General features: G+C 40.2%; 1 protein-coding gene across 1 annotated transcript in view; it reads right to left on the bottom strand.

Moving 5' to 3' along the window:
- LOC308288987 (electron transfer flavoprotein subunit alpha, mitochondrial-like) overlaps nucleotides 1-13344 on the bottom strand; it is a 36727-nt gene that overhangs the window by 12977 nt on the left and 10406 nt on the right. Inside the window, exons 6-9 of the mRNA XM_080730475.1 lie at nucleotides 13138-13248; nucleotides 9793-9894; nucleotides 8801-8869; nucleotides 7811-7893 (exon numbers count right to left, since the gene is read on the bottom strand). Coding sequence (XP_080586601.1) covers nucleotides 7811-7893; nucleotides 8801-8869; nucleotides 9793-9894; nucleotides 13138-13248 — 365 coding nt within the window. The remainder of the gene's footprint in view (nucleotides 1-7810; nucleotides 7894-8800; nucleotides 8870-9792; nucleotides 9895-13137; nucleotides 13249-13344) is intronic.

Raw genomic sequence — 13344 nt, 5'->3', positions numbered from 1 at the left:
CGACCATCCGGTCGCAGCGTGATTTTAGGTCAAAATTTGTCGGAGCAGTGTCCAAAAATTTGTTTGAAAAAATCGGCCTGATGGTGGCGCTATATGGGAGAGATCCATGGTGATGACATGAGTGTAGACATACTGTGTACCGATTTGCGTGATTTTAGGGCAAAATCTGTAGGAGCAGTTTCCAAAAATGTGTTTGAAAAAATCGGTCTGATGGTGGCGCTAAATGGGACAGATCCATGTTGATGACATGAGTGTAGACATACTGTGTACCGATTTGCGTGAATTTTGGAGAAGAATTGTAGGTGCTGTGTCTAATGTCTATAAATGTGTTTAGCAAGAACCGGCCTCATGGTGGCGCTAGAAGAGGGTCATGTGAGAATTGATGGGTTGTGGTTGTGGTTTGGTAGTAGGCAAGGAGTGTGTGTGCAGAATTTGGCATGGATCCGGGCAACGGTTGCGGAGATATGAGCAGGGGGAAAGTGTGACGTGTGATGTGTGACAGACAGACAGACAGACAGACAGACAGACAGACAGACAGACAGACAGCTGGTCGAGGTTTTAGTAAATGCGACCTGACGGTCGCAACAAGCTAATTTTGTACTTTTACTCCAATACAATATTTGAAAACTTTAGTTACTAGTTACTTTGCAGATATCATTTCAATGATTATATTATATTGTAGTAAAACATCAGAGTACTTTTTTCCACCACTGACCTAGCGTCACTATTCTGGGGCAAACATTCACAGAGCAACTCAGACCCTCTAGGGGTCTAGGACTCTGAAGTGGTTCCTCATGAACCCTAGCGTCCCTATATTCTGCCATTCTGAATCTGAGCTTTTATGTAACACACATTACAATGTTTCACAAGATGAATAGTCTCCACTCTAGTAGATCTCATGGCTGTTTAGCAGTTTTACAAATAAAGAAAGTATCTCTATTAGGGCTGTCACGATTATGACATTTTACATGACGATTAATTGCCACTCAAATAATTGCGATTAACAATTTAATTGTGTTTTTGTCGTTGACAATTACATTTCTGTTTGGCTTTTAGGCTTTTAAGTTGCACATGGTAGATATGACACATAACCTAAATATACAAAGAAAATACTGACTTAGTTTATACTTAAAAAAGAACATTGATTGGAAATACACAATTTTTGATTACGACGATTATGAAAAATAATTGCGATTATGTCAAATAATCACGATTAGACGATTATGTAATAATTGTTACAGCCCTACTCTCTATGCATCATTTGTTCAAACTAATGATCTAGGGTGAATTTGGGCTGGGAAATGGGTGTTTACCTAAAATCCAAAACTAATAAACCCAGTTAAAAAGGTTCAAAGTGACAGGTTTTGGTTCAAACAAAACCTTTTTTGTTGTTGTTCAAGTTCAAGTTCTATATTGTGATAATAATCAGTGCTATAGTGTTCATTCAGTAACAGGACTCTCCCCATCGCTCCAGCTCTTTATCCAACCCAAAATACATTTCTAAGTTGGTTACAAATTTCATCCAAACAGGTAAGACCACAAATGACATCACAAAGAAGAATCAACTTGTGTTCCAGTTTTGTCTTCTTATGAATAGTTTTTTTTTTCTTCTTTTTTTTCAATCACCAATTTCACTTGTTTATCCTGTATGAATTCCATCTCCAGATTGGATTACATTGGTATCCCGTTTTCCGACCTGAAAATGTATTTTATGTGTATTTTACGTGCATGCCAGAGAGATAGAGAGAGTATCGTGGAGATTTAATTTATCGTGATATCGTCCTCCGTCATGCACTGGGATCAATTCACCTTTTATTTGCCGAGCTGCATATCCGTCTTATACCCTCTATAATTGGTAAAAGGTACTTATAATATACGTACTTGATACAGTCTTTTTTTACACTCTTTATGCAATGTCTTTGCCAAACAATTGCGAGATCGGCTATTGTTCCACCCCAGGATTGGCAAATGTTCTACACCAGGATAATGGATTTTGATTATCGTGATAATATCGTAAATCGCGATTTCTTTTGTCATAATAATCGTGATGTGAAATTTTCATATCGTCCCATCCCTATAGCAATGACTACTTCAGGAATATAGACCTTTTTTTCCCACATTTTAACCCCCAAAAATATCACTTACAGCACCATTAAAATAAGATCCCCCCCACCCACCCTAACCACGACAAGCTGCCCCTGCAAACCCTGTGTGACAGTGAACCCCTACAACGTTCCCGACATGATCCGACCACAAAAACCACACGGCATGTCTGACCGACCACCGCGACACAATGCGAGACGACCGGCTAACCCCTGGCACCCGCCAGGATCGGCGGGGCCGACCAGGATCTCGGGGTGTCTGCCAGCGTGTGCCGGGACCCTGGCTGGCAACATCTCCATCCCGGCGGGGGTCCCGGGGGAGTCGCACATCAATTGCTCTCAGCTAAATGCACTCACATTATGAATATTTCAGTACGATTTAATGTTTCAGCCGCGGCCCCAGAGGAGCAGAGCATCAATTTGTGAACACAGTTCTCCCAGAGTTAAAAGCCAGCCTGGATAATACAGTATGAAAGGCGCTGTCAATCCAGGGGGCCTTTTTTTCACTTGAGGGATGAGGGGTGGGGGGGGGGGGGGGGCTCTCTTTACCTCTGGTACCAGTTACATACAAACAGCTTCTGAAAGTTTTCCCTCTACAAAGTACCCTACTAAAGCCTTTGGATTAACCACTTATAGTTAGGGGTGGGCGATATGGAAAAATACAATATCGCAATATTTTCCCAAGCTGTATCACGATACACGATTTTATCACGATTCTTTTTCACGTTGTTCTTTTTATTTTTTCAAGATACTTAACAAAAACTAGAATATGAGTTCCTTTTGGGAGGTCCAAATTGAACAATTTACAAGTATGTAACCAAATGGATTTGGTTTCATTTGTATACTGTCAGAGTTAAGTGGAGACCTTGACATTTTAAAGTTTGAGAACTATTGATTTAGACCAAAATGAAGGTTTACATTGAATTCTGCAATGAATCTCTGTATTAACGATTAAACATGATTTTTTACAAGGCTCCCTCAATTGTATCACGATACATACGATACCTCTGAAAAGGCATATCGTGGAGACATTGTATTGTCTCAACGATAATTATCACCATATCGCCCAACCCCTACTTATAGTCACCATTTTTCAACCTCGTCCTCATATAATTGCTCCTCACTAATAATGCTCATTATAAGATCTCATTTCTGTCTGCCTACCCTGCGTCTCAGATGTGGACATATACCTGTAGTCTGCTAAATTATCACCAGTTCACCACCCAGCCCTGCTCTGTGTTGCTGAGCAAGACCCCTCACTGCTCCCCCCCCTCCCATCTGAGCAACCATGAACTGGGCAGTGTTGATTTTGTCGACTAAAACTATGACGAAAAATGTTTGTCGACTGCGAAAACTAAATAAAAACTAAGCTGAGATGACTAAAGCTAAGACAAAATTATATTGACAATTTCGTCAAAAAAAATTAAACTAGACTAAAACATTAGGGAGGGACTAGTGGAGGAGAAAGTAATTTTCAGGTGACTAAATTAAGGTTTTCATAAAAACTAAATGACATTTTATTCAAAAGACTATGACTAAAACTAAATGCAAAATTGTGTTTGTTAGTTTGCATTTATTTGTATTCCTAGAGACTGGGATAATGTTTTCAGGTAGATATACAAATATAATCCTTTATTGGCTAAATAAAATATGAAATCCCCTTTAAGCATGAAGACAAATTGTTTATAAACCAAGTGCTGCTGGTGCACAGTTATGTTGTATTTTTTGAGATTCTTGAGATACCAGAATTTACACCAGCTATAGATTCAACTGAATTACCTTCCATATAGAATATGTATAACAGAGATTGTGAAATGACTCTGTAAATTAGGTCTTTATTCAGTTTAACCACATTCAATCCGGTGTCCCTACTTTGAGCATGTCATTATAGGAGAATAATTCTAATTCCAAACTAATTAAGCGCAGGTTTATATGTGTACAAAAGTGAATGAAATTATGTTCTGTATACAAGCTCCATCATTTGTAGTGTTCAGGAAAAGGAAGAAGAATAAAGATGAAAAGAAAGAATGAGGTGAACAGCTCAGATATCCAAATATTCCTGATACGAGTAGAGTAGAAAATGTATGCATACATACTGTACATAGGATGCATGGTTAGAAGAAATGCCAATGTATGAGTCAGTTAAAATAGCAGCAGATAATATCCTATCCTATCCTACGTATACCTTAAAACCGGGAAAGCATCTGTGTCATTTTATATATTTCTTACAAGCTCATAGCGCAGCACAAAGTGTTGTATGTATGAGCTTGTATATCTGCTATTTTTGAAAAATTGCAAACATCTTTGAATATACTGTATGTATTTTTCAAAATGTTTCGAGGTTGGTTTTCGGCAGGCCAAATCATTTTGGGGGTCCTTGACATGAAAACGTTTGAGAACCACTGATATATAGCAACATGCATTTTTCAGCAAACTTTGGTAGAATCTGCCTCAGGTCAGGGGTCTTCAACAGGGGGCCCTCAGAGTTACTACAGGGGGGCCGCCAAATCCTTGTAATTATTTTAAATGAACAACTTGAACCCTCGCATCCCTATACTCTTAGAACTTTAGCCCAAAATAGCAGATCTACAAGCTCTCAACACCTCGCAGCGCAAGGCGTTGAGAGCTTGTAGATCTGCTATTTTTGGCAAATAGGTTTGGTGTAGAGGTAAAAAAAAAAAGAGCAGACCAAGTACAGTGTGAAAGGTCAAGTTTACTAAGTATCGACGACTTAAGATTTTAAGTGGTTAAGTGTCAAACACATCTATGAATCTTATCTATGAAATCGATGAGAATCTCCATCACACATATTTATACAATATGTAGAGGGGGTCCCTGCTTCATCTCTCTCTCAACTAAGGGGTCCTTGGCCTGAAAACTTTGAAGACCCCTGCCTTATAGTCAGTGGCCAGTGAATCCTCCATCAAGCAGTCTTTGTACACTGTGTACAGTACACAGTGATGCTAGTGTCACAACATGTGCTGAGGCTGTGTCCCCTGTGCTGATGAGGCTCATTAAAGTGACACGGCCTTGTGTTTTAAACCCCTAATAAGCAGCGCTTCACACCAGCAGCCAACAGCTGATAATAAAATACACGACGTTCCATTTTGTAAAATAAAACAGCCCGGTGACAGTTACACTGACACGGTAATAATGGCACCAGCTTCTCTGGCCCAACAATGCAGAAAAGGCCTCCAGGCAAGCGATCAAAAATTAATACTAATTATCATGCGGTATACTGCATTAACTCGGGAGAATTATGAATTATAAATCCACAACATGGTTCCGCTCTCAGACTGGGCTAGGCTCTGCACGAGGCCGTGATTTATTTTCAGACAAGGTATTTTTGAGGCCTGTCAGAGGCCGACTGTACACATATATTAGTATTTGTACAGCAAAATAGCAAATCTACAAATACCATCACAATAGTTACTAGCAAAACATAACTACATAGCTTCACTAGTTAATTTTAATTTTCATGAGATGAAAAGAAAAAGGAACATGTGCTCCAAAGGTTCATAATGTAGTTATTATTTAGTCACTATCTCTTGTTCACACTTTTAATTGTTTAAACATTTATAAAACTCACATAGCAGACAGACCACTTTCAACCTGGCATCCCTATTGTGAGCAACTGGGCACGTCATTATAGGATATTTTAAGCTTGACCCTGTACATTTTAACAGCGATACGATATGCATCACGATACATGGTTAATGATACGATACATGGACGATATTGGTTCATTCATGGTGATACGATACCATTCGATTCAATGATTTAAAATCAATATAGTAACTATTTAGCAACGAAATTAAATCTGTGTAACATGTGTAAAATATCAATTATTATGGATGTAAATGCTGTGATTATCTAGCAAATACATGGACATTATATTTCAACACATAAGGACAAGCCCACCTTGACATGAACACAGAGATTACACACATTTATCGATAGTCCAAGATTAGCTATATGTAATGGAAAGGTAATTCGACCCCTCTTTTTCATTTTCCCTCTTAAAATGTCCAAATACAAAGCACAAATACTAAGTTTCCACACACCGATTACCGCATTTTAAAATGATAAGATACGAATACGATACAAAGCCAAAACGTTAAGATATTTTGCTTTTGCAAACGATATAGTAGATCATTGCAAATTAAAATGTATTTTTCGATTCAGATACTATATCGTTACGCCTCTACTGTCATATGACAAAATATAATATACACGCATTTAATATGAAACAAACTCAATTAAATGAACAGAAAAAGATGAGACATAGGAGATACTAGCTCTATATATCAATGCAAAAGTGACTACCAAACATTTATATTTACAACCAACTTTCACTAATCAGTCTAGTATTACCATACCAGATTCATATTCATTACACTGCTGGCAGACTTGACCATTTTGGGGAGTAGAGTGAACTCAAAGCACTTAGAAGTCTCCTCACTAATGGGTCTGGTAAATCATTTAGGAATTTAAAGTCAACACTAAATACATTTCAGCAGGTTCAAACATGGCCGTGTGATGACAGCTGGAATATTCCGATTGGTAGCCAAAGTGCCTAATTAACCAATTTAAAGCTCATTCAGAGTGAAATAATTAAATAATGTCACATCACACATGACAGTATTGTAGACTGTAGAGATATTGTACTACAATTTCCGATTACAATTTAGGCATTTAGCAGACGCTCTTATCCAGCGCGACTTACAAGTGCGAGATCGGAATTAGCAGAGTAAGCATGAACTCTAGTCAATAAACAAGGAGGTAAACACTACTGCACTCTACAAGGTCAAAGTAGAGTGCAGAAAGAACAGTGGCAGTGGTGCCTCAAATACACTAGGCTACCTGATAGGTAAACAATGAACCTAGCAATCTGTCTACTCTACACATCATTCTATCTAAATAACATTCTTAACTCACCGACTGGCATATGACAAGTTTGACACGTTTTGGAGGTTGTCCAACACGCCAGTGACGAGTTTGAAGACCATTTAATTCATTAGATGAACTCTAAAACAATCCAACTTTTTCCGATTTTGGAACCGCTTTCCGGATCTGAGAGGCAGGACATAACCGGTTCTCAATGACGCATCCGGTTTTCCATGGAAAAAAACCATGGAGGCTCGTAGCTCCAAGACGGCTGCATGGATTCAGTTTTTTTTTATTTGGAAAAGGCGAATGCTCTACACGCACGCATGCTGTGTAAAAGGTAAGAAACCCTCTGCAGTGAAGTGGAAAAGACGATTTTAAGTCTGCGCAGTCAGTGACTTAATAACGGTGACAAAAAGGGATACAAGGAGAGGTGAGTGCTAGGGGGTGTGGTGGAGTCCGAACATGCAAGTCTTCAGACAATGGCGGACTATTGTGGGTGAGTCTGCACTGTTTGCAGTCAGTACAGTCCTGTTTGTACTGTTGTGAATGATGCTACAGTAGATACTACGAATATTATGAGTAGGGCAGGGCAATATAGAAAAAATCAAATTTCACCAAACACTTTTTTTTCCCGAAAACAAAATACAATATCTGATCTACAAGCTCATGACACATATTTTCACTCAAAGGACCAGAATGAAAATAAACTTTTCGTGTTCCATCCTTTTGACAGATATTAACAAATATGTGTTCCTTTATATGTATTGTTATCTTATTGTCAATCAATCAATCAATCAATCAAAAACATAACAACTTACAGGTGCCACAATCTTCCCCGTCTGTCCGACCTGCAGGTCGTTGGGGACATAGCCAGCATCTACAGCAGCCCTGGAAGCTCCCACTGACCACAGGAAGACATGAAGAACATAAGAACATTAGAACACAGGAAGACTTTAGGAACCATGTAGAACATGGTCACTTAAAGTAAAACAACAGATAAGGGACAATACTACATACTAATCCATATCTAGACAATGAGAATGCCAAATTATAATATAGGTTTTTCAGCGTTAATAATAATGATCTGTTGCCTTGCCTATGAGACATGTTGAGATCATTTTAAGGCCATTTTCATACTGGTTAGGTGCATTCCCTTGTCTTTGTACGCCTGAAGAAGTTCACACGACCGAAAGAACTTTGGGATACTTGCACAGAGTTAGTGAGTGTGAGGTTGCTGTTTTTTCTTTTGTTCACCCTGTTCACCTCACCCAAGTGTTTTTACAGATAAGCAGAGGTTTGGTTTACAATCCTGGTTAGAATGAAATACAAGTCTCTGGTAGCTTTATACAGTAATGATAATAATAAAACCCCACAAATATTTAGACTCAATTTGAGACACACTTAGTAAATGTATAAGAACTGGAATTTAGATGAAATAAAACACATGCACACACACACACCCACACACACACACACACACACACACACACACACACACACACACACACACACACACAGAGGTAGTGTTTCCCAAACAAAGATTCGATACACATTTTGGGGTCGTAGATCAGTTTTTATGGGTTGCAAGTATAGTATATTTTTTCAAAGTATACAGTATAAATTATCAGATGTCTTTGTTTTCCTTCTTTGCAATACAGTTGATCAGCTATTTTCACTAAATAAGTGATTGATTCATCATTCTTTGTACATTTAAGGTCCTGGGGAGCCACCATGTGTCTTTTTGGGTTTGGAGCTGAAAACATTTGGAAACCTCTGAAAGGGTTGAGACATGAATAAAAGAATATTACCTGCAGCGTTCATTGTATCAGCCAGGTCATACAGCAACTTGAAGTTGTCACCACTCTTCAGACCTCGCCCTGAAACACAACATGTAATAAGAAACTCAAGGAGGCAGGTGTCATCCATGTTTTCTCAGGCCAAGGACCCCTTAGCTGTGAGAGAGACGAGACACTACACCAAATTGTGTTTCATTTGCTTTTTAAAGCATTCCATGTAACTTGATAAAAAGCTTTCAGAGCTAGCTCAATATATTTAGTTAGTCTCATCAATGTCTGTTGAAAGATTTGAGACTAGCTTGGAAGTATTCCACAGGTTTGTCTTTTATAGGTGATAGGTCTACAAGTGATGCTGCAGATCTGATGGCTTCATAGATTAATTTGACAGCACTATCATCAGTGTTGTGTAAATTACTTATAGCACATTATCTTTGCCAATAATGTTAGATTCAGGTTAAAGTGCAGATGTAAAAATGTTCCTAGGTAAGTATAACTCTGGGTAATTCTGGGGACCGCCTGTTGAGAACTCCTGATCTATCTAAGGTTTGTTTTCATACCCATACAACTCAGGAATTAAAGTAGCCTTGAGATGGAAAGAGGAGACAAGGGAGGCCAAAGACAACCTGTTGAAGAACTGTGACCTCAGAACTGAAGAAGGCAGACATAAAATGGGGTGAGGCACAACATGCTGCAAAGGATAAGACCAGTGTGTGAATGTAATGCACGTAGTATAGCGCCTTGGATGATTACGCCATAAAAGAACAATTTCATCGTTGTCGGGTGGAAAGCTTTCCTCTTTTGTTATTTTAAAAAACGATTTAAAATAGTGAAAATAGCTGATCTACAAGCACACAACGCCTCGCAGGTGTTGTGTGCTTGTAGATCTGCTATTTTCACAGTGTTGTGCGACAGGGCTTTACTTTATGAAAACATGTACAAATGTGAAACTTTGAGATACAGGGTTTCTGCCCGACAGTGACGATATACCATTTACTAGCTCTTACCTCCAGACACCACTACTTTGGCACTGGTGAGTTCAGGTCTGTCACTCTTGCTCAAGTTCTGTCCAAGCCACTGGGACACGCCCACTGGAGGAGGAGGAGTCACTGAAAAACACAAGAATAGTTGGCTTCACAATTAGTTTCCACCTGACGTCAACGATATTTGACGTACAGTGCATACACATGTGCATAACATATGGCATGATGTGCAACGAGTACAGCAGCTTCTACAGGGACCATGACGTTTTACACAGATTCAGTTAGGGACTAAAGCGGTGGACCGACTGACTGACTGACCAACCAACTGGCCCATGTCCTTAGAAGTACTGGTTCTCAACCTGTTGTCCAGGGACCACCAGTAGTCCTTGATGGGGTTCCAGATGGTCCCCAACTAAATGACGGAGTGTTGGTAACCAAATGGACCCGTAAGAGTTAAATGATTGTTAACATCTGCATTACTTAATTTATAAGAAGTCTACACAATTAGAGAATGTAGAGGAATTGTTATTTTGATCAATGTATGCCTGTTATCTCTCCTATGGTAACACGTTTGCCTACCAGGCTGACATTGGAGTTGATGACGCCATCACCTACATGCTCCACAAGGCTTTCACCCACCTGGAAGATCTGGGCAGCACGGTCAGAATTATGTTTTTTGACTTCTCCAGTGCTTTCAACACTATCCAACCGGCTCTGCTTGCGGAGAAGCTTGCGCTGATGGGGGTGGACAAGGGCTTTGTGGCATGGATCACAGACTACCTTTCAGAAAGACCACAGTTTGTGAGACTGCAGAGCTGTCGGTCTGATGTGCTGGTGAGCAACACGGGGGCCCCTCAGGGAACTGTGCTCTCACCCTTCCTGTTCACTCTCTATACATCGGACTTCCGCTTCAATTCCAAGACCTGTCATCTGCAGAAGTTCTCAGATGATACCGTGGTGGTCAGCAAGATCTCGGGTGACAACACGGCTGAGCACGATGGTGTGGTTAGGGACTTTGTGCAGTGGAGCGAGGCTAACCATCTCAGGCTCAACTCAAGCAAGACCAAGGAGATGGTGGTGGACTTCCGTACTTCCAAGAGAGTCCCCCCGGTGCCAAGCACCATTAACGGAGAGGTGGTTGAGTTCGTGGATAACTACAAATTCCTCGGAGTACACCTGAATAGTTCACTGGACTGGTCGGACAACGCGCAGGCGATTCACAGCAAGGGGAAAAGCAGGCTGTTCCTCCTGAGAAGACTGAGATTGTTTGGTGTGTGCAAAAGGATGTTACAGATGTTCTACCAGTCTGTCATGGCAAGTGTCCTCTTCTTTGGTATAACATGCTGGGGTGGCAACAACAGAGCAGGTGACACGTTAAACCTAAACAGACTGGTGAGGAAAGCAGGCTCTGTCGTTGGGTCCTCTCTGCAGGGGGTGGAGGAAGTAACCAGGGTGCGATCAGCGAGGAAGCTGGACTCCATCTTGGAGAACTCCTCCCACCCCCTCCATCTTGAGATCACCAGCTACTGGAGTAAGAGAGGAAACGACCGCTTTGCCTACCCAGGACGGAGATGCGAGAGATTAGGAAAATCTTTTGTACCGGCTGCCCTTAAGCTGTACAACGAGACACATAACGGACGAATGAAAAGGACTTCCTTCCTAACTTAAACTGACGGAACTATTGCTGTATTGACTTTGACCTCTAAGGACCTTCCAGGGAAAGTGCTCATGTGCGTCTTGCGGTGACATGCTTCCTAGTTTCTTCTTCTCTGAGCTGTTATTGTTTTGTTTTTTTCGCACTGTTTTTTTGACTTTGCACTATTAAGTTGGAACTATTGCTGTATTGACTTTGACCTCTAAGGACCTTCCAGGGAGAGTGCTCATGTGCGTCTTGCGGTGACACGCTGCCTAGTTTTTCTGTTTTTTTCGCACTGTTTTTCGACATTGCACTATTGGGTTGTGTTGGTAGTTTCTGAGTATGTGTCTTGTTTAACAATGACAGTGAGATACTTGTTGCACTAACTAGCATTGACTGCTTTGGTCTCTTTTTGTAAGACACTTTATGTATATATACTTATATTTAATTCGCCCCCTCTATTTGATGCACCTTCTCTTTTTTGGTACTGTACTGCTCTTGTTTTTACTCTTATCTATTTTTTCCTACTTCTCTGTAACTTTGTAAATAACTGTATACTGCTGTGCTACAACTGGACAACTAAATTTCCCCCTTGGGATAATAAAGGTATCTATCTATCTATCTAACATCAATACGGCATGGAATTCAGGAATTGTGGACAAAGTCCACGATAACAAAATATTCTAAGTTTTGGGTCTGAGAGGCTAAATCAAACCATCAAATGGCAGTCCGTGGCTCAAATGCAGAGTAAATATTGGACCTTAATATGAAAAGGGTTGAAAATGAAAACCACTGCCTTAGAGCAGTGGTTCCCAAACAATGGATTGGGACTTGGGAGTCGGGAGTAAACATCCCACTGGGTAATGTTTTTAGTTTTATTTTACAGAGGAAAAAAGAATCTACAGGAAAAAAGAAAAGAAAGATTTATAAATAACATCAGCATTGATACAGGTCATCTTATAGGCTCAGCCAGTAAGAACGTAAGACAAAATAACTAAATATATTAACTCATAGTTTAAGATGACTTTTTAAAGTGACAGTACCCCTTTAGGTGACAGTACCGCTTTAACCACTTGAACCGTCAATACTTAAAGGACCACTCACCTCTGAGACAACCAGCTGATCTTATTTTATTGTTGTTTGGGACACAATCAACACAATCCTAAGTAATTTTTTGTGTTCAATCTGTGTTTTTAGATATTTTAGTATTTCAGCATGCTACATTAGATGATGCAATATCATGCTACAAAGCATCATATGATGCTTTGTAGCATGCTGAAATAATAAAATATCTAAAAACACAGATTGAACACAAAAACATAACTCAGGATTGTGTTGATCGTGTTCCAAACAACAATAAAATAAGATCTGGTTGTCCCAGAGATGAAGTGGTCCTTTAATAAACTTGACCTTTTCCTCAGTACTTAGCCAGCTCTGTTTCCCCTCTTCACCAAACCTCTTTGCCGAAGCTCACAACAAGCTCACAACGCCTCGCAGCACGAGGCGTTGTGAGCTTGTAGATCTGCTATTTTTGGCTTAAGTTCTCAGAATTTGGACACTAGGGTTCAAGTGGTTAATACAAAAAAAGAGAAGAAAAAAATTCTATCACACAAAGATTTGGCGAACCCCCTGCAGTAACTCTGAGGACCCCCTAGGGGTCCCGGACCCCCTGTTGAAGACCCTTGCCCTAGACTCAGCAATAAATATAACAGAAAGTTAAAGATCATTTTTACCCTGTTCAGAGGCAGCGCTTCCTCCCTCGGTGGGTGCAGCTTCAAACGACGTCCCCCTGACCGTGAACACCTTGACACTGTCACCGGACTTCACGGTGGCCAGAGCATTCCCTGTAGAACACAGCGTGTCCTTGGAGTTAGTAACAGTACAACATCACACCATGTACAACATGCAGGCGTTCAGCTCTGTGTCTGGACAGGTCTTTT

This window comes from Nannobrachium achirus (genome assembly GCF_963921795.1).
Source record: "Nannobrachium achirus genome assembly, chromosome: 7".
NCBI classification, from domain to species: Eukaryota; Metazoa; Chordata; class Actinopteri; order Myctophiformes; family Myctophidae; genus Nannobrachium; species Nannobrachium achirus.
This window is presented reverse-complemented; position numbering and strand designations above follow the sequence as displayed.